The sequence below is a fragment of the Sturnira hondurensis genome, unplaced genomic scaffold (genome assembly GCF_014824575.4).
Source record: "Sturnira hondurensis isolate 20B ecotype Veracruz unplaced genomic scaffold, ASM1482457v3 Scaffold0015509, whole genome shotgun sequence".
Lineage (NCBI taxonomy): Eukaryota > Metazoa > Chordata > Mammalia > Chiroptera > Phyllostomidae > Sturnira > Sturnira hondurensis.
In genome coordinates this window covers 8,803,252-8,824,737 of record NW_028088140.1, presented here as the reverse complement: position 1 = coordinate 8,824,737, position 21,486 = coordinate 8,803,252, and the positions used below count along the sequence as shown (strand labels likewise).

The 21,486-nt window shown below is 45.5% G+C and overlaps 1 protein-coding gene and 1 non-coding gene across 4 annotated transcripts in view; one reads left to right on the top strand and one right to left on the bottom strand.

The window, feature by feature from the left end:
• CRACR2A (calcium release activated channel regulator 2A) overlaps positions 1-21,486 on the bottom strand; it is a 149,026-nt gene that overhangs the window by 82,600 nt on the left and 44,940 nt on the right. For all 3 annotated transcript variants that reach the window (XR_005069204.1, XM_037064710.1, XM_037064709.1), the window contains exons 2-4: positions 15,935-16,185; positions 7,003-7,114; positions 5,717-5,900 (exon numbers count right to left, since the gene is read on the bottom strand). Coding sequence is in view for 2 of the 3 variants with exons in the window: in XM_037064710.1 (XP_036920605.1) it covers positions 5,717-5,900; positions 7,003-7,114; positions 15,935-16,150 (512 nt within the window). In the remaining variant the exon portion in view is untranslated. The remainder of the gene's footprint in view (positions 1-5,716; positions 5,901-7,002; positions 7,115-15,934; positions 16,186-21,486) is intronic.
• Positions 18,002-18,202, top strand: LOC119000042 (small nucleolar RNA SNORA67). The gene has a single exon (XR_005069233.1). It is a non-coding gene; the product is annotated as a small nucleolar RNA SNORA67 (small nucleolar RNA).

Here is a 21,486-nt window from a genome sequence, read left to right as displayed (position 1 = left end):
CCAGCCACATACTGGGCACCCTCAGATGCCTGAAAGAAGAGAGGAGGAAGGGGGCCCAGTGCATGTAAGGACAAATCCTGTGGAACTACAGGAGAGAGCCTATTGCCCTAGGGAAGGAAGGGCCTCACAGCTGAGAGGGGAAAATGTGCCATCTGATTGATGGCAGGAAGCAACCATCACTTTGGGGGATGAAAGAGAATAGGCAACACATCCCGGTGGCACCAGGAATGACTGACAGGTGAAAGGAAGGGAAGTGGCAAGTCAGAAAGGTATGTGCAGACACATGGAAAACCAAAATCTGGAGGCAACAGAGCAGGCAAAGAGACAAAGACATAGAGAAAATGTCTATGTCTTTGCCGTATTTCTAGGTCACCCTGAAACAGAGACATGTACATGCATGCACACAGCCAGAGACAACTAGGACCATGCTGACCAGAAGGGAGTCATAGGGAGGAGCATATACCATGGACCCTGCTCCCCTCTCTGGAGCAACTCGGTGATCTACAGCCAGTGATTCCACTGAGCCAGAAAGCAATCTGATTTGCACCCCATTCAATTCTAAAACCACTGATTTGAGGGTAGCTATGACCAGAAACCCTTGGGATAAAGAATAAAACTCTTTGTGCTTGTATAACAAGCACCGTATTTGAGAAACTCTCCTCAGAAGTGATATTTGATAATGCCACATTAGCAATGTGCCTTGGATGTAGATAATACTCTAGAGAGGAGGCCAGCTGAGAAATAGACATAACTCTGGTTAGTTATCATCTATCCAATCACCCCTCACTCCCTCCCTCCTTCCTTCCCTTGCTCAATATCATCCAAACATCCACAAACTCATCTAGACCACCCATCCACCCACCCATTCTCCATCCATCCATCCATTTATCCACTCACCTAACTAAAAAGTATTTATTATCTGTTGAAAACCTAGCATTGCCCTGGATGACGTGAGGGAATCTGGGACACAAGCAAAGGGGAGGTAAGGAGCCTGCCTGTTGTCCGTAATGAGCTCCACTTTCCCTGCACAGAACACGTTGTGGCTATCCACTCTATTATCTAAGCACAACGAAGATGGCACAAAAGTTTCAGAGATGAAAGGTCTCAGGGAGATACTATAATGGCTTCCTGTCACTGTGACAGGTTGCTCTCCTCATGAAGTAAATGCATTATGAAAATCAAGATCCATCTTGCTAGTCTAGGTCTGTCTTTTCACATCTGCCAAGTTCCTAATGGAGCCTGGCAGAGCCACCAACTGCACCAGATCCCCCATTGAGATTTGCAAACCCACCTGACCCTCTTCCAAAGCTCTGTGAACCACGTGGTCATGGCCATGTCAACTCCCCCAGATTTCTGGCCCCCGCTCTGCCATGACAGAAGTCTTTCAACCCTTGATTGAAAAAAAAAGCCAGATGTATAAGCAGCAAAATCACTCAGCAAATCAGGCCATCAAAAAAAAGTTGGGAGTCCAGCTGTGCAGAAGATACCCAGGATACTCCCCCTGGAAAGATATAAACTATGAAGCTAGAAGGGATTTGAGAGGNTCTGTCTTTTCACATCTGCCAAGTTCCTAATGGAGCCTGGCAGAGCCACCAACTGCACCAGATCCCCCAGTGAGATTTGCAAACCCACCTGACCCTCTTCCAAAGCTCTATGAACCACGTGGTCATGGCCATGTCAACTCCCCCAGATTTCTGGCCCCCGCTCTGCCATGACAGAAGTCTTTCGACCCTTGATTGAAAAAAAAAAGCCAGATGTATAAGCAGCAAAATCACTCAGCAAATCAGGCCATCAAAAAAAAGTTGGGAGTCCAGCTGTGCAGAAGATACCCAGGATACTCCCCCTGGAAAGATATAAACTATGAAGCTAGAAGGGATTTGAGAGGTCAATGTGTCCATCTCCCTGCTTCTGGGACAAAACACAAACCATCTTGGTGAGTGGAGTCTTTTTTAAAATATACTTTATTGATTATGCCATTACAGTTGTCCTATTTCCTCCCCTTCATTCCCCTCTACCCTGCACACCCCCTCCCACCCACTTTCCACCCCTTTAGTTCATTCCATGTGTCATAAGTTCTTTGGCTTCTACATTTCCCATACTATTCTTGCCCTCCCCCCTGTCTATTTTCTACCTACCATCTATGTTACTTAGTCTCTGTACCTTCCTCGCCCCTTCTCCTCCCACTCCCCTGTTGCTAACCCTCCATGTGATCTCCATTTCTATGGTTCCACTCCTGATCTAGCTGCCTGCTTAGTTTGCTTTTGTTTTAGGTGTGGTTGTTAATAACCGTGAGTTTGCTGTCCTTTCACTGTTCATATTTTTTATCTTCTTTTTCTTAGATAAGTACCTTTAACATTTCATATAACAAGGGCTTGGTGATAATGAAGTCCTTGAACTTGACCTTATCTGAGTAGCACTTTATATGCCCTTCCATTCTAAATGAAAGCTTTGCTGCATAGAGCAATCTTGGATGTAGGTGCTTGCCTTTCATGACTTGGAATACTTCTTTCCAGCCCCTTCTTGCCTGTAAGGTCTCTTTTGAGAAATCCGCTGACAGTCTGATGGGAACTCCTTTGTAGGTGACTGTCCCCTTATCTCTTGCTGCTTCTAGGATTCTCTCCTTCATTTTAGTCTTGGCTAATGTAATTATGATGTGCCTTGGTGTGTTCCTCCTTGGGTCCACCTTTTTTGGGACTCTCCGAGCTTCCTGGACTTCCTGGAATTCTATCTCCTTTGCCAGATTGGAGAAGTTCTCTATTATTTGTTTAAATAAGTTTTCCACTTGTTGCTCTTCCTCTTCCCCTTCTGGTACCCCTATAATTTGGATGTTGGAACTTTTAAAGATGTCCTGGAGGTTCCTAAGCCTCTCCTCACTTTTTTGAATTCTTGTTTCTTCATTCTTTTCTGCTTGGTAATTTCTTTCTTCCTTCTGGTCCACTCCATCGACTTTAGTCCCAGTTTGCTTCCAATCACTATTGTTTCCCTGTGCATTTTCCTTCATTTCACTTAGTGTAGCCTTCATCTGCTCATCTAATTTGTGACCAAAATCAACCAGTTCTGTGAGCATCCTGATCACCAGTGTTTGGACTGTGCATCGGATAGGTTGGCTACTTCTTGGTCACTTAGAAGTATTGGCTCTGGGACTTTGAGCTGTTCTTCTGCTTGAGCCATAATGTTTTGGTCTGTTTGTGCTTGTTATGTATGAGGGGTGGAGCCTTAGTTGTTCACCAGGGCAGGGCAACCCAGTTGCTGGGTTGTGATGCTGTATGTGGGGGCGGGATCAGAGAGGGAGCAATAACATTTGTTCTGCTCTCTCTTGGATTTCAGTCCCCTCTGCTGCTTCCCACAAGCAAATTGTGCCCTTCTGGTGCTGGTTCCTGGGTGTGTGGGCTTGTGTATTTTCTAGGACCCTGTGGGTCTCTCCAACGAATTCTTCCATGAGGCTGTGAGCCTCTCCTGGCATCTTAACTCCCAAAAGTTTTTCCAATAGGTGCTTTTAGGGTTTAATTCCCATCGCTGGGGCCCTGGATTGCTCAGTCTGTCTCACCGCTCATTCCTTTGCCTGGTTTATCATCTGGATGAATGGTTTGTTATTGTTGGACTTCAGTACAGTTCAATTTTCTGTCTGTTCTGGTTGTGTTTTTGTTTCTAAATCTATGTTGCCCTTAATTTTGGTTTTGCGAGGAGGCACAGTATTTCCACCTATGCCTCCATCTTGGCCAGAAGTCTGTGAGTGGAGTCTCAAAGTTCTCTCTATTTCTTTATCTAGAGTTCAAAGGTCATGAGGTCATGACCCCCATACAGCAACTTAAGCCCAGTTTCTTCTTATTCAACTTCAATGAGGATGGAAATTACTGGTCACCACCTTCTGTGTATCATTTTTTGTGGCCTACTCTTGAAACCTTCCCCAGAGCCTTCTCTTTTACAGGATATCTCATGTTGACTCAGTACTGCCTTTGACAAAAATCCCCAGAGTGACATCTGGTAAACTCTGACTTAAGAGCCTTGCCAAGAAGGTGGCTGTTCTGGAAGTGATGGGGGTAGAGGTGTACCTCTCCTTCATTACAGTCCCTTGGCTCACCCACCTGCCCTCTCCTTCCCCCTCCTCCAGGAGGAGGCTCCATGTGGTCACTGGCAGTGGTGACTGAGCTCTTGTCTTTTGCCCTTGGAGAAGCTGATTCAGGTGTGTGACTAAAGAGCTTCCCACATACCTGTGCGCCCAGCACACCCACATGCCCTACTCCAGCTCTGCAGATCTGTGCCTGTACCAGGCCCTCTAAGGCTGAGCAGAGCTGCCGCCACTGCCACTGTGTCATTTCTCTTCCTGGACAGAGCTTCCCACAGGGCTGTCTCAAGCTCTCTGTCTATCCCTTCCTGGCCTGGCACAAGCTTTTCCAAGACTTTCTCAACTCTGACACAGTCTATCAAATCATTTGCACAACCTGTCATTTGCTAAAACAATCCACAGAGCAACAGACACTTACTTTGACTTGCTGTTACAGGCTCCCTCTCTTTTACTTCCTCTTTATCATCTTCTACCACAGAATCTCCTCTTCCTAAGCTCAGGTCATATCAGCTCCATCATTAGGCCAATCCCACCTATCATGAAACACATACCCAACCCAAAACCTAGAAACTGAAATACAAAAAGGCAAAAGGCAACAGAAAAAGGGGGTGGAATGTATCCCATGTTTTTCAGGCCACTTTTAGGTTTCCATTAGCTATACTATCATTTCATTTTACTATTTTAGTTTATATCATTTCATTTCATTCCATTTTAAATGTCAAGGCTCAGATTCATGTGTTTCTTTATTCCAAAACACTTTTGGAAAAAAAAGGGGGGGACAGTATTATGGTTTTTTTTAATAACCTTATCCTGAGGATATGTTTATTGATTTTAGAGAGAGAGGAAGAGAGACAGAGAGAGGAAAATGTCAATTGGCTCCCCCCTTACCCCACATGCACCCCAAATGGGGACCAAACCTGCAACCCAGGGGTGTGCTTTGACCAAGAATCAAACCCACAACCTTTTCAATGCACAGGGTAGTGCTCCAACCAACTGAGCCACCTGGCCATGGCAGGGGTATTATGTTTTGTTTGAAGTTCCAACCATCTAAAATTTTCAGCTGAGCTACTGATTATCCAAGTGGTGGACTAGTAAAACTGGTTAATTTCCTACCTTGGCTTCCCGATAGGTTCGGTTTGGCTCATGGATAAAATATGCAGGAAAAAGCCACAAAGAGTGCCTTTTCTAGGAGCATGCCATGGTGGGGAGGCTCGGAGGCACTGCAGCCCTGGAGGCCCTGGTTGGCTCCAATGGAGGAGGCCATGATGGTGACCTGATGGTGAAGGCTTAGGCAAAACACCTGGAAAAACCCTCCAGTCCTGGCACAGCTCTCTAATGGGTGAGTTCTTCTCACTGAGCCACAGATTGTGCTGATAATGAACTGTAGGAAATGAAGACAGTGGGAGAGTAGGGAGGTAGGGTGATTCCCGTGAAAAAAGTGGGAAAAGCAGAGATGGAGACAGAGCCCCTTGACATGACACACAGACAGGTCACTGCAGAGGACAGGCTGTATGGAGCAAGTCTGATAGTCAGCAGCACAGAGCCTGGGGCCTGGAATTCGGGACTTAACACATGTGATGGTTGGAGGGAACAGATAAAAAGGTTGCTCCTAGGCTGGGCTCCATCCCCCAAAGCACTGTCAGCACTTACTCTTCCAAAACATTTTGGGCTCCAAGTTTGTCCATCAGCATCTGGAACTGGGCTTCCTCATCTTCATCCATGTCACCCAGATCCTCTTCTGCTCTGGACTGATACACCTTCTCTTCCCAGAGTTGAGCCACCTGTTCACCTGCATCCTCCTGACTTGGTTTGTTCTGGCTGAAGAAGAAGTGACCTGGGGGTTGCATGGCACAAGGGATCTGAATCAGGCAATACTCACCCAGGAAGACCTTTGCTTTCTCAGTCACCAGGACTCATTTGAGGTTCATCTGAGAAGAGAAAAGGGGAAACCCCCTATAGAAAAGATCCTTGGATATCGTGTTCTGGATTTTATGTCTTTCCTACTTCTAAGATTGCCAGAACCCAGGAAAGGCAGAATGCATGACAGGTTCTCTGGCACCTTGGTGGTTCTTAATACTTTAAAGTCTGGTTTAAAACACATTTCTTCATTGATTTCTTCTCGAAACAACAAGACCTTTCTCTCCACTGTATTCCAGCAACCTGTGTACACTCCATGTTACCATCTAGTCATCCCTTCCACCAGCACCACTGTACTTCACTTTCACAAGTTACTGTACAGTTTCCAATGTACTTTTTCCATACTCATACAGCCTAGAAGTATAGCAATCTGTCTTATTCTTCCTCCTAACTCAACTACAAGCTCCTGAAGTCAGGAAAGGCATCCAATACTTCACAGGAAACTATATGGTACATGGTCTGAGCCAGAAGTGTGGTGAAACTTGCCTGTTGATTTAGCTGATCAGTATCTGTTCTAATCAAATATCAGATCAGTCTAATTCATGGATCTCCACTCTCCTTCCTCCTGGTTACCTTGAGAATGACCAGTCTATTCAAACCCTCTTGAAATTCCTCTGATAGCTGCCACCTTCCACCTGGAAGACTCAGCCAACTTGGGCTGGAGTGAGTCATGCAGTTTTCCCATTTTGTTGTCCTCTAGAATCAAGGCAGAAAGGAGAGGCTGTAAATTTCATCTCTGCTCCCCCTTTTATGCCAGACCTTCTGCCAGAGCTTCTCTGTATTCCTCTTGCCATTCCTGGGTGTCAGGGAACTTGGCAGTGACAGTGTGGTGAGAGAGCAGTGGTGTGAACAGCCAATGAGGATGTGTGAAAAAAAATGCTCTAAGATATCCAGAGCCTGAAAACTTCAGGAAGGCAGAACGCTTGTGCTACCAGGACCCTCAGACCTGATGGGGTAAGGGTGAACTTTGTGTAGAGTGAGGTAGATGTAACGGAGCTCCAGCCTCCATCAGAACTTACTAAACCCAGTGGTAAACTCCTCTGGAGTGAGAAAGCCATTGCCATCAGCATCCAGCGCATCAAACACATCCTCCAGTTCCTCCAGGCTGAGTGGCAGCTCTTTATGGAGCCTCTGAAAGCAACCCAGACCACATTGGTTAACACTGATCATCATGGAGACCTCCTGCCATAAATGTCTAGAGTCAGCCCTGTCCTACAAAAGCCAGAAGCAAGCTTCTGCAGACCACATTACCATCACTCTCCTCCACTGAATATTAGAATGTAGACCATTATTGGGTGCCTACCAATGTGCTAGGCAATTTGCTAAGTGAGTTATAAATAACTATATACATATGTACTTATTTATCAATATATTTCTATATATTTTACATCTATAAACATATATTTGTACTGAATTGTCACAACAATCCTTGGAGGTGGGAGTTACTATCGCCATTTTATAGATGAAGTGTGAAGTTAAATGACCTGACCTAAGGTTACAGAGCCAGTAAATGACAGTGCCAGGAGTCAAATCCAGGTGTAACTCCAAAGCTGGCACTCTGCACAACTGCAGTGGGCTCACTGTACCTGAAACTGTACAGGACCGAATCCTATCGTAGGGTATTACCCACACAACATGCTGCTGTCAAGTTAAATACTATAACAAATGTAAAGAATAGAGCGCAGTGCCTGGCAGAGAGAGAGAGCGATCCTGACCCACCAAGGCCACTCAGTGAGTAGGTGGCAGAGCAAGGTTTTGTGCCCCGTTTCTTCCACTCTGCCTGAGCCCCCATCCTTTACCATGCTACCTCCCTTGTGGAGATGCAGTTGAGGGGCGCACTCTCATAGCCTTCCCTGATGAGGCCACTCATGTCCCAGGGTCCCATATTTTTAAGTTCTCTGGACACACATGGACACACACACTACCAACATGGTCCTTCAGCTCCGTGTGGGAACCGGATAAGCCCCCTTCATCCAAAAGCGACCTGCACCCATCACACCAGTCTGTGTCCCAAATTTGCTCCCTACCAGCTCTCAACTAATTCCTGATAAATTGTTAACTGCCACTAGCTGAAGGTATCAGTCCTTCAAGTATTTGTGTTTTAAAGGGAACCTGGACAAGACAGTGTGAGAAAAGGCCATAAACACAGGCCGTAGTCCTGGGCTGGTTAGGACGACACCAGGATGGAAGGGCAGAACCAATTGAGAAGCAACATGGCTGAGCTGCAGGTGCTGCTTTCTAGCCTTCTGTCTGATGTGCAATGGCCTCACGCCATGGCTAATTTGCATAGTTGAAGCAACTGTCCTCTTATACTCTAATAATTTAAATCTCCAAATAAGGACTCCCCAAGGAGTCCAGTTGACCTTTCCCTTCCCCCCCAGTTAACCAAAGGACAACTGCTCAGGATAGCCTGTGTGTATAACAGTGACTGACAGCTGAAGACAATGAACACAGGGCTGCAGGGAGGATACACACACTAATCTGGACCCCGCCCCCCAGAAAAGCTGGCAGGTGTTTCAAAAGCCTGTAACATAACATGCAAGAATACTTGGCTTGATCCCATGGCAATCTGCTAGTGGATAAGCCATAACATTTAATTTGGCAGGTATGTGCACTCAGGGAGACTAAGATGCATTACAAAGTGGGAAGACAGAATGATGTGAAAGCCATTAGGAGAAGTGACTTAAACATGAATGATTTTTTTTAAGGGGAGTGAGGGTATGGGCAAAAATTCTAGAAGTGCATCTACTTTAGCACAAAGCAGAATCTCTGGCTTACCAACAATCTAGAAACCAGCTGTCTCAAAAGCCACAGGAAGAGAATGGGAAGTGAGAAGTCAATTTTGCAAGCAGGTAGTTTATTACCTCCACTGAAACAAAAGGCATCACATTGGAGGTGGGGTGAAAACCCAAGCTCCTGCCCCACCCAGATTCTAGTCTCTTCTCTGGAAATATCCTTCTTCCCTCCGCACCCCCAGCCTAGGGTTGCTGGACCTGGTGTGAAATGTGACATCTCACACTGTGCTGGAGCTGGAAGTGGGCTGGAAGGAAACAGCAGAGGTTGGTGGGATCCTCAGCTTGGCTTTTACCCAAACCACCCACACATGGCACCTATTCTCTTGTTAGGGTGAACCAGGAAAAGCTATGTCATACCCACCTTAGGCACTATTCCTGAATCTAATGGCACCTCCCACCACAAATCCTTCCTATTATCGAATTCCAATCTTGATGTCTACATCTCAAACCCAGTTTCCTCTTTCTGTCATCAGTGAATATGGGGAGAGCAATGTTATATCTTCCAAGTAATTCCTGCTCTTTTTTTAATCCTCACCCAAGGATATATTTATTGATATTTAGAGAGAGAGAGAGAGAAATTGATGTGAGAGATACACAAGGATCTGGTTATCTCCTGTACATGCCCCAATCAGGGACTGAACCCACAACCTAGGTATGTGCCCTGACTGGGGATCAAACCAGCAACCTTTTTTTTTTTTTTTTTTTTTAGTGTATAGGATGATACTCTAACTGACTGAGCTACCCAGCCAGGGCAATCCCTACTCTTCAAATCCTGGCAAATTAGTACTAAGTGCTTCTTCAGCCTTCCCTGCAAGCCACACCATGCCAGAATCTGTAACCTGTCTTTATTGGTCCTACTTGAAAAATCCTTTAGTCTTAATAACTGTAATTATCTCCTATTTATCTGTCTTCTCAGGGCCTGCAGAGCCATGTAAAATCAGTTTATTCTGGTCCTGTCCCCTGGGTACTTAGTGTGCTATCTATGGACAAGATTATTCATTCCACTCTGGGAAAAACCTGCGAGACTCTGACATTTGCCTAAAGTCACAGTGGAACCCAGTGCTGGGATGAAGACTCAATTTCCCATCCAGGGCTCCCATTATAGTCCAATGGTCCTCTGATGTAACATTCTCTAACTCCCTATCTGCTTACCTTCCGAACCTGCCCACCTATCACCAAAAGTCTATGTGGCCACCATGCACTGGCCTTGCAGAGACCCTATTCACTTTCTACCACCTGGAAGGGCAGGTGTGGAGAGAAGGGACAGGAGGACGTAGGCTTGCCTTATTCCCATGGCCCACAGCCCCACCAGCTCTTCAGAATTTTGTGACCCCTGTAAACACTGGCCTTTATCCATTGCCTTAACCCTAAGCCCCTCTTCCCTCTCAGCTCCAGCCTCACTTCTTCAGTAAGTCCCTGTGTGCTCTAGGTTAGGATACACAGGCTCCCCAAAGGCATTTCTCTCATTTGTAAGTCTCATCTCAGTTTGTATTTTACATATTATAGGTGTGATTCGCTGATAAAAGTCATCTCCTTCAGTGGACTGGAAGCTGAGAGCAGGAGCCCCATTTATTTTTCCTCACTACTGTGTCCCCAGGATCTAGCCCAGTGCTGACAAACATGGAGTATTTAGATATTTGTTGAATAAGTGAGTGACGAAGAGTGATCGCAGGGGATCCTGAAGTCCTGTTTCTGGAGCACTGGTCTAGACTCCTGTCCAGCACTACTGCAGATTCCTGGGCAAGGTCTAATAGATGGGGATGTGGACCAGGGTGCAGTCCTGCAGCAGCAGCAGTGCTGAGGGCTCAGCTCCTAGAGCCACAGGAAATGCTGTCTTCTGCTGCACTGCAGTCAGACCCTCTACCTTCCTGGTCACCAGCTCAGTAACACGCCTTAAAGCAAATGTTTGCACTGCTTTAAACACGTCTAAGGGAACACTCATTACACAGAAAACCAGAAGAGCTCCATCTTTACAGCCAGAATGAAAGTCTCCCTCCTTCCGAGGCTTCCAAAGCATCCTGTTCAGACCTCTGTCCCAGCACCAACCACTCTCTTCCCTGTGGTGTAGCTGAGCTTCCAGAACCAAATACCTTCATAATGAGAATGTGAGGTCTGGGAGGCAGGATCTACCTTTTTTCTGCTTTTTGGTTTGACGTACTTGGTTCCAGCTGATTACTTGGTATGGACTAGGGTTTCTCAACCTCTACACTATTGACATGTTAGGATGAAGAATTCTTTTTTGGAAGCAGAGTAAAGATGGAGCTGTAATGTGCATTATAGGATATTCAGTGATATTCCTGGATGTTACCTACTAGATGCCAGTAGCACCTTCCTCTCCAGTTGTTTCAATTAAAAATGTCTGTAGCTGTTGCCAAATGTTCTATAAGAGGCAAAATTGCCCTCACTCATTCAGACTGGATACAAAAAAGAAGAGCAACAGCTAGATACAAATGGAAGGTGCCTTCCTCAGCAGAAAAGCCCTTTGTTTGTCTCTGAAGAAGGACAGAGGACTTGCACTTAAAACCACAGCCTGACGGTGCAGTCACTGTGGAAAACAGTAGGGCAGCCCCAGAAAAGATTAAACATAGAATTACTATACTATGTAATAGGATAGTAATACCCACTATACCCACTTCTGGGTATATCCTCAAAATAATTGAAAGCAGGAACTTGAAGAATACTTCTACACACATGTTCACAGCACTATTATTCATAGTCAAAGACATGAAGCAACCCAAGTGTCCACTGACCAGTGAATAGAGAAACAAAATGAGGTGTGCACATACAATGGAATATTATTCAGCCACAAGAAGGAAGGATATTCTGACACATGCTCCCATGCAAATGAACCTTGAAGATACTTTGCTAAGTGAACCCCACAGTCTCAAAAGGGCAAGCACCTTGTAACCCCCCTTACATGAGGTTCCCGGAGTACTGGAACTCACAGACAGAAAGTGGGACAGTGGCTTCTAGGAACAGTGGGTGGGGCAGTGGGGACTTAGTGTGCAGTGGGCACACACTTTCTATTCTGCATGATGAAAGGGTTCTGGAGATGGATGGTGGTGATGGCTGCACAAGAGTGAGCATATTGAACACCACTAAACTATACACTTAATTTTTTTAAATGGTCAATTTTATGTTATGTACATTTTACCACAATTTTAAAAATCGCAGTGTGGAGGACACAAGGCTTGGGTTAAGACATGGTGTATCAGTCTCCCACCCACCTTGCACCAAAAACACACAAGTGCACCTGGTCTCAGGGCTAAGTTCTCCACCTGCATCCGCTCATGCATTCTCTTCTACCGCTGGGAGGTGCTACAATAATTCGCAGGGGAGAAGCTGTGACCAGAGGATGCTGAGACATACATACTCACGTCGCTAGTAAGTTACAGATTCAGGATTAAAACTTAAAACTCAGGTCAACTTACGAAAAAAAAATCTTTTAAAAGTCTTCTTGTTAACCTAAATCAGGAGTCAGCTAACTTTTGGTGTGAATTTTACACCAAATAGCACATATTAGGTTTTGCAGACCCTTCCGTCTTTGTCCCAAACTGCTCGACTCTGCCATTGGCATGTGAAAGCTGCTGTGGGCAACATGTAGCTGAGTGAGCACACTGTGCTCAGACACAGCTTTACCTGCAAGAACAGGTGCTGGGCCAGATCTGGTTGGTCTGCCAGTTCTAAATCGTTCTTAGACGATTCTTAAGTCTGGCTGAGCCAAGAGATCTAGGCAGTATTAGGAAGTGGGTAATCGTTTTACTCCCCTAAAATATCAGGGAAATGGGTTTTTTTTGAGGCTGTAGGTTTCTTCAGAGAGAACTCCTCCTGTCTTCCATCTCCCTCCCCCAGCTGCAGGAGTCCCTTTGTGCCCTTCAGCCCAGCCCTGTCATGTCCCTCTGTTCCTGTGAGGCAGGACTGACTCTCTGTCTGGACCCTCAGCCCTCTAGGGCCCTCTGCTCCTCTAGAGCAGGGGTCCCCAACCTCTGGGCCCTGAGACAGTACCAGTCCAGGCCTGTTACGAACCAGGCCACTCAGCAGGAGGTGAGCTTGAATATAATGCGCTTGAATCATCCCGAAGCCATTCCCCTCAACCCAATCTGTGAAAAAAACTGTCTTTCACAAAAGAGAGTCCCTGGTACCAAAAAGGTTGGGACCACTGCTCTAGGGGACTACATAGACCTCACCTTGAAAAGCAATCTATACCCCAATTCTTCCTGGAGTGATCCCTTGGAACCCAGAGAGCTTTCTTGGGAAGGAGGGAGTGAAGTCTGAAGGGCAATGGGTGGAGCTGAGGACTGCCTAAACTCTGTTCACATAGGTCAGGGGCCACTGCCTGCTGTTGCAGTAGCAGAATGCACGCCGACCCAAGCAGAGGGAAGCTTACAGCCCTGTCCTCAGTGCAACCCACCTCAGTTACCCCAGAGGCTTCAAAGGAGAAAGGCTTCTCCTGGCCCCGCTCCTTTCCTCTCGTGCTCTCTGCTTCATCAGAGCAGACAGACCCCTTCTGCTGGGGCTCAGCCCCTATGGCCATCTCCCCACCTCTCAGAGGACCTCAAAGTCCATTTCACCCTCTGCCTGTGGACTTTTGTTAATCAGGAGAATGGAGAACAAGAGTACTGGGGGAGGAACTTAACTTTCCCATTCATTTTTAAAAGAAAGGCAAGCTCTCTGTAACTCGGTTCCAACTCTGCTTCTCCACCTGCCTCCTCCAGCCCCCAGGTTCTCCATCCCACATGGTCCACAGCTGCTTTCTCCTTGAGAGCCATTCTCTGCTTCAAAGAGCCTTTCCTGGTGGCTGAACTTTTGTGTGTAAACACTTTGAACCCTTCTCCCTCCAGTTCCCAAGAAGCTGTACTAGGAGCTGATGGTGAGAAAGTTTGTGGTGGCCAGGAGCCAACCACCAACCATAAGGGTGATGACCACCCTGCAAAGGAGCTGCACGTGGGAGTGACAGGCAGCAGGCAGCTATCTGTAGGTTCTGCCCAGGAGAAGCAAGGGGCATGTGGACTGTACACAGCCAGCCCAGGGTCCACAGTGCAAGGGTGACTGCTCCTCACTCATCCCTTCTCCAGACATGACCAGTGAAAACATCAGAGAGGTGCTAAATGACATGTTTTCTTCTCTCTTGATAGCACTTTCTTGGTCTGAAAACATGAAAAACTTCACATGCTTCATTGTCCACAGTTACACCAAAATTTCAGATAGCTAAAGAGCCAGTAGAAATAAGTGCCAGGGGATATGTCCATCCCCTTTCCTCCTGCCTGGGTTGAGGACTGAGGGAGCAAGACAAAGGAGGGATGTAGCTGAGTTGGTATCTCTGGCCTCAATGATTCTTAATTCATGCCATGTCAAATAGAAATAATTTAACAATTGACCCTTGGCAGCTTAGATTTCCCCCTGCCTCTTCCTCTCTTCATTAAGGAGTGGGCTTCAATGAAGGTTAACTGGGTTCTATACAGACAGTTGCCCTGTGCTTGTGGCCCAGAATGACCCTCAGGGCATGTGAATCCCTTTTTCTTTCTTTCTAGAGGAGACAAGCAAAAGTAAAGGACGCTGCTGAAGCTATAACCACAGGCAGCACTACCGCAGACCTGTGAGGGAGGTTTGCAGGCACGGTTTGCCACTGCCTTCCAAGAAACACACTAAAGCTGGCCTTCCACTTGAAGTAGGACTTCGGGAATGAGTTTCAGTGACAAAAATTTATTGAGGGGTCAATTAGTAAAAACAAGGGTGGAATGAGCTCACTTGCAGGCTCAGTTTCCCAGGTGTTTTCCCTCAATTTGTGCAATTACTGGATGGTAGAAGTGTCCTGGGAAAGCCTGAAAACACCACCATCTGAGGCCAGGACAGAAGGACTGGCACCTTCTTGTTCCCCATGCCTTGAGACTCCCACATGCGAGCAGAGGTGGAACTGATACCAATGAGGTCTACATTAGTATCATCTACATTTTGTTGTAGATGACAGGTCTACATTTAGATGCAGATGAGGTCTACATTTCATTGCCCAACTTTAATGTATTCTGAAAACCTACACTCCAAAAAAGAAAACTGTCAAAAAAGAAAGCCATTATAGGTCTTTCTCCTAACAGCACAGCTAGCTTTCCCTCCAAAAATGCTCTTGACAGAACAAGTATTGACAAGTTGTGGAGAAGAGATGCTTTTGCAGAGCCCTAGTGGAGCCCGCATTTTATTTATTCACATCATGGTGAATGTGAATAAATACACATTTATTTACCCCACTCCCCTTTAGTGAAATCATGGTGAAATCACAGCCGCAGTGTAAGAGACTTAAGTGAGACACCAAGAAGAACCTTTTGACACTAAAGGTGGAAAGACACTGGACCAGGGGTAGGCAAACTACACCCCTGGGCTATAAATTAGACGTACTCCATTTCTCTATGACCAATGAACCAAGAATGGCCTTTACACTTTTAAGTGCTTGAATAATATAATTGGTGATGCATGAAAATGATATAAAATTCAAATTTGTGTCCATAAAGTTTCATTGGAACAGAGCCAGTCTCATTCATTTACATTTTGCGTATGGCTGTGGTGCAGAGCTGAGTAGTCAGGGTAAAGACTGCTTGGCCCATAAAGCCTGAAATATTTGCTCTCTGGCCCTTACAGACGAAGTTTGCTTAGGCAATGGCATCACCAAGGATCTGCAGTCTCTGTCTCTGGAAATCCTTACATATGGGATTAAATGTAGCTGGGTTTCAGGGTGTCGGACAGACGAGATGAGCTCCAGAATTGCCTTCCTCATGGGTCCTGCATCTGACACACACGGCATCTCACAGGAAGAACTGTGGCAGAGCTCAGAGCTTTGTTGTGAGGCAACAAGTCAGTGCCTTTCTACTTTTGTTTCAGAAGGTTCTTCACCATCTCTTACTTAACTACCTTATGTTGCTATCACTCTCTTCCCACCCCTGGGTAGTTACTGAGTCAGAGAGGGGAAATAACTCCCGAATATGACAGCAAGTAAAGGTCAGAAGAAAAGGAAACGAGCAGAGTTTGAACTGATGCCTCCTTCTAGGGCAGAGCTGATGGCATCTCTTCTATTAAAGACATCACCTCCAATGGGGCAAGTGCTAACCTGAGGCAGGGAGACCCAGGCAATTTGGCATTCCAGGTAGACAGCTGGGGCCCTTCTTACCTGCATATCCCTCCTGGCAATGAAGCCCTTGCCCTCTGTGTCGCAGGTCTGGAAGAATTCCTGTGCCTTCCTTAGCATGGCCAGCTCTGCCTGCACCAGCTCCTGGCTCTCCTTACACTCCAGGTTGTCCAGGGGACCCAGGAAGGCTCCCCTCCCCTTTAGTTCCTGAGAAGGTCTCTGAGGTCTAGAGACCACCCTCTGGTCAGGTGTAGCCATCCAGGTTTGTCAATTTCCTCAGTTCTTTTCAGATCCTGAGAATGGAAGATGAGAGAGAGGTGGGTGTGCTGGGGATGAAGTGAGGCTGAGAAAGAATGATAGGGGACTCGAGAACAGCTGGCCAGTGTGCCCTAGCATCTCTTAGCAACCACCTCTTAATTAGAAGATGCTCAGGACAAGGGGAAGTGTGCTATGATCGCTAATAGATTGGCCAGCCCATCAAAGAGAAAAGAGATATGGGGTGGGAGAATAGACATTTCTCAATTGAAAGGAAGTGGGTACAGCAAGCCTGAAAATAATTTCTCCCAGTTTTAACAAACAACAAAACAGATTCTGATAGACCAGCTACCATTTATAGAGACCACCGTACCACACAAAGGTCTCTACATACGTTTTGTCATTTATTTTTCTCACCTTTCTGAAATAGATATTATCATCTCCATTTTATTGAGGCTCAGAGAGGTTGAGTGACTTGTCCAAGGCCACATAGCAGTTTGTACAAATTTGTGATTTAAATGCAAGATCATCTAACTTGTATTTGATATTAATCCCACATTGTCCCGACTTCTCAGCCTTGCCAAGGGTGGAGGGCTCCCCTCACTCAGATGCACTCTCTCCTGTATCACTCACAGTCAACAAACCTTAGCCTCTGCCACAGACCTGCGGGGACTGCAATGTATGGATGGGAAATTGCATCCTGTCCTAAGGATCTTCCTGCTGTACTGAGCTTCCCAGGCCTGGTTTGGCAACACACAAGGCTGTCTTCAGCCAACAGAGAATCACAAATCACACACCTCGATCAGGTTCTTAAAATCCTGCAAATAGCTGTTTCAGAAGATGCACTGCAATGTGATATCGTGGGAAGGCATGAAAAGCTGGGCTTGTAGTCTAGACACTGCTGCTACTAAGAGACCTGGAAAAAGTGACCTGCTTGGACCTCAGTTTCCTCATCTGTACAATGAGAAGATAGGGCCTATTATCTTTAAGGGCACATTTTACTCTAACAGTCTGAAAAATTGGGTTAATGTGATAAAAGAAAATCTCAGTATCATTGTGCTTTTCCATCTAAAGATTTTTGAGAAGTAGACTAGGTCAAATTTCAAATTCATGATAATATTTGAATTTAAAAATATAGATATACACTGTAATGCATTTGTGGGAAACTGGAGACAGTGGAGTCCTAAACCATAGCTCCTATGTCCATGGTCAGAAGAAAGGCAGAAAATCACTGTGTCACCAGGTGGGCTTCTCTGACTGTTAGAGCCTGGGCCTCTGGCTCAGGTATATCATGACACCAAAGTCATCTATTATTTCAGTCAATACCTTCCACCAATGAGATTTGTTAAGAGCTGTGGGCTCGGAGCTGAAGATTGCCTCTGGCCTCAGGAACAGATCCCGCAGAACAGTCTGGACAAGGTAGAGCAGGCTCACCTTCTCACTGCTTGGGCTGAACAAGGAACTCTCACCCTGACTCCTCTTATCAGCCTCCCACTCAGGAAATGTTTTTTTCTTCATCCCCACATGGTGCAGATGGCTCATCACCTGATCGTAAGCAGATTTAACATTTAATTCTGTCTTTCCCAGAGGGAACCGCCTTGACTGGAAGTCCCCAGAGAGCAGGGTTGTGTCTGTGTGGCTAATTGCATTGCCTGGCACAACTATGTGCAATGCTGAGTGTAGGGAGGACTCTTAAATAATAACGATTGTGGTAATATCTGAGCTTCTGTAAACACACAGTGTGAGCAGAACAGCTGCAATCTTCCTGCTGTCTGCAATGCCTCTGCCATCTCACAGGCCCTACCTCATTCCCATCTGTTGTTCCCAGGACAGCAGACTAATAATACCTGTCATTCCTTAGGGGATTTGCCTTGCCAGACCCCTAACCTACTTCATCCCATTGAAACCTGACATCCTTCCATAAGGTAAGTAGGATTAAGATTCCTGCCCCTCTTCAGGAAAGTAGCAACTTAGGATAAAATCTGGCATGCCTCAGCTTTTCAGGGCAGAAGGTCATGTGTAATTTCCTTTGCCTTCCTTTGGCTGCCTACATGAACAACAACAACAAAATATTCCTGTCACATGAATGAGAAAACAGTTTGGGATAGGTTAAATAACTCAGATCAAGGTCTAAGTACAGTTAGAGACCTCCTGAACTTACTGTACTTACAATTATCTTCCTATCATGGGTGCCAGCTGTGGGCCTGCTCTTCACAGTCTACTCATCCCCAACTGATAATAACCTAAGTCACCTCCCAGAGGCATGCTCATCATTTTAACTTCATTCATTCATTCATTCATATCTATTGATTTCCATGTTGCAGGCTCTAAGCTAACACTGAGAAATGCAAACATGAATAAAACAGGGGCCCCAACCTCAGTGACTAAGTCTCTAATGATGGGATTTTAGTCATGGTGACTGGCAGCAACAGAAGTTATTTTGGGTTGGATCCCTCCTCCATATCGTTCAAAATAGACCATATAGCAATCATCTACTACTGACAAGCTGTGTGACTCAACTGAGTCCCTGAACTAGCCTGGGCATGGGAATTAGCAGAGGTGATCTCTCAGTTCTAGGTCAGACTCTGGCTCTCTGCCTTCCCTGGCCCATGTTGCAAGTGACACATGTTATGAAAGGGCCAATCCAATAGTTCTAAAGAAGCCAGCTATGAGTATGGGTGGATAGCTACCTTGTCTTATTTGATTTTTAACCTCAGCTCTTAGCCCTGAATATGGCACAGAGCAGTGCTCATTGATTGTTTGCTGAATGAAAATCAATTTTTTGCTAAATTATTTTGTAAGGAGGCCTGAAAACATATGTATTTTAGTCATGTAGCTCTATACCCAGGATTTTTGGTTTTAATTCTCATGAAGAATAAGCCCAACTTTGGCTTCCAGAAAAGATGGAATTATCTTTTTAAAAGATAAAGTAATTTCACAATGATAAAGAAGTCAATTCATCAAAAGGAGATAACAGGGACTGTATTTACCCTTCCAGTTGAAATAATTAAAAATCCAGATAAAATACATTTTAAAAATGGTTTTCAAGATACGGGACAACAGGCAATAAAGGTCAGGGCTGAAACTAGGGTGAGCTGAGTGAGGCTCCTAAAGTACAAAGTTACAAGAGGCATTTACTCTCAGGTGCCAGCCCTGTATTTGCAGAACTCTGTGAGTGTCTTCTTAAGTGTGAGGTAAAAACCCTGATCACTGTGACTCAGTTGATTGAGAACCATCCCACAAACTGAAAGGTTGCTAGTTTGATTCCCAGTTAGGGCTCATGCAAGAGACAATTGATGTTTCTCTCCCTCTCATTTTTCCTTCCTTCCTCTCTCTTCAGAATCAATATCTTAAAAAAAATAAGGAGATAAAAAATTTAAAGACGATCCAAAATTTAAAGAGGAATCTACTTTAAAAGATATGTATATGAAAATGATTACTTTCTAAAATTTTGCACTATAGAGGCCACACTTACCTTACCCCAGACCAAGCCCTATTCTTGAGAGATGGGAAACTAAACCAAATAAGCCCCATTATTGCCTAAGGTGTTTTTAGGTCATGGCATAGGAAGGGGAACCCAACCAGAACCTGGAAAATTCCCTAAACTGAGAAAACCCAACAACATGCTACCTACAAGAAATGTACTTTAAACATAAAGACACAAATAGGTTAAAAGTTAAAGACTGGAAAAATATATACCATGTTAACACTAGTCAAGAGAAAGCTGCATATTAATATCAGAAAAGTACATTCTAGAATGAAGAATATTAATGAAGATAAAGTCATTTCAGAGAGGAGATTAAGATGGCAACAGAGTAGCACGGAGGGAACCCAGCTCCCGTGCATCTAGTAGAAAATCCAGGCGGATCTACTGAAGAACAGCATAATCAACCAACAATTCCCCAACATTTATGAAAATAAGAGACCATAGAGGGTGACAGAGGAACCAGACAGCTGCAGGTTGGCGAGGACTCCAGAGGCAAGTGAGGACAAAAGCGGCTGCGCCCGCGCGGTCTCCTCGGTGGCGGGCTGCGCCCACGGCGCACGACCTCCAGTGGTGCGTGAGTACTGATGAGAAGTGGCGGGCAATCTGGGCTGGCACCATCAGTGGGCCGACTCTTTGGTCGCCAGCCCACCAGCCCACCAGCCCGCCAGCCCCGGGGATTTAAGAAGGACACTGTCATTGCTGGTCTTTTGGGATTGGGCTGGGCTGAGAGGCAGGCTTTGTGGAGAAGAGTGGATAGTGAACTCTCTATTGGAAAGTGAACTGAGGTGTTCTACGACAGCAACTTACCTCAGGGCCCAACCACCCAGCAGCCATCCAGAGGAGGGGTGGGAACACCTGGACCCCAACATGGGACTGAGGACAGTGCCAGATACCACGGGACCCAGGAAACCTGCTAGGGGTGCAGGCGCTCACATCCCAATCTGGTAGTGTGCACATGCCTGCATACCTGCCCTCTGAGAGGCCCAGCTACAACCAGAAAAACCGGTTTGGACAGTTTGAAACAGACAGAGGAAGGTTTTTTATGTGCGTGTGTGTGTGTGTGTGTGTGTGTGAGTGTGTGTATGGAGGGGGTTCTTTGTTTTTGTTTTCCCCTCTCTTTTTTTCTTTCTCAACTTCTTTTCTAAGTAATCTTATATCTTTTAAACTGTATTGTTGCTCTGTCTTTCAATACTCTGTCTCTCATTTCTTTTTCTTTTTGTCCGGTTTTAGTCCTTCCGTTCTTCCCAAATTTTCCACTTATTCCTCCTTTCTCCTGACCTTTGTGTGTGTATGTGTATGTGTGTGTGTTGGATTGTTTGTTTGTGTGTTGCTTAGTTTTGTTTTAGGTGTATTATTATTATTTTTGCATTATTCTCACTTGGTTTTTTTTAAGATTTTATTTATTTATTTATTTATTTATCTATCTTTAGGGGGAAGGAGAGAGGGAGAGAAACATCAATGTATGGTTGCCTTTTCTGCGTTCCCTGCTGGGAACTGGCCTGCAGGGAACCGGCCCACAACCCAGGCATGTGCCCTGACTGGGATATGAACCGGGAACCTCTGGTTCACAGGCCTGTGCTCAATCCACTGAGCGACACCAGCCAGGGCTCTTTTTTTATTTTAAGAATATCTTTGTATTCCTCCTCTTTCTGTACAGGTTTCTTAGTCCTGGCTGGTTATATTGTACTACCTGACAAGTTCCCACTGCTCTTTCCTCCACAGTGTATTGCTAATTTTCTATACTTCACTTGCTTTCCTTTGCCATACTACCCAAACTCTATAACCTCCATTTAGACAGATCACATAGAGTCTATCACATGAATGTTACTCTAATATTATTGTAAATGAGAGC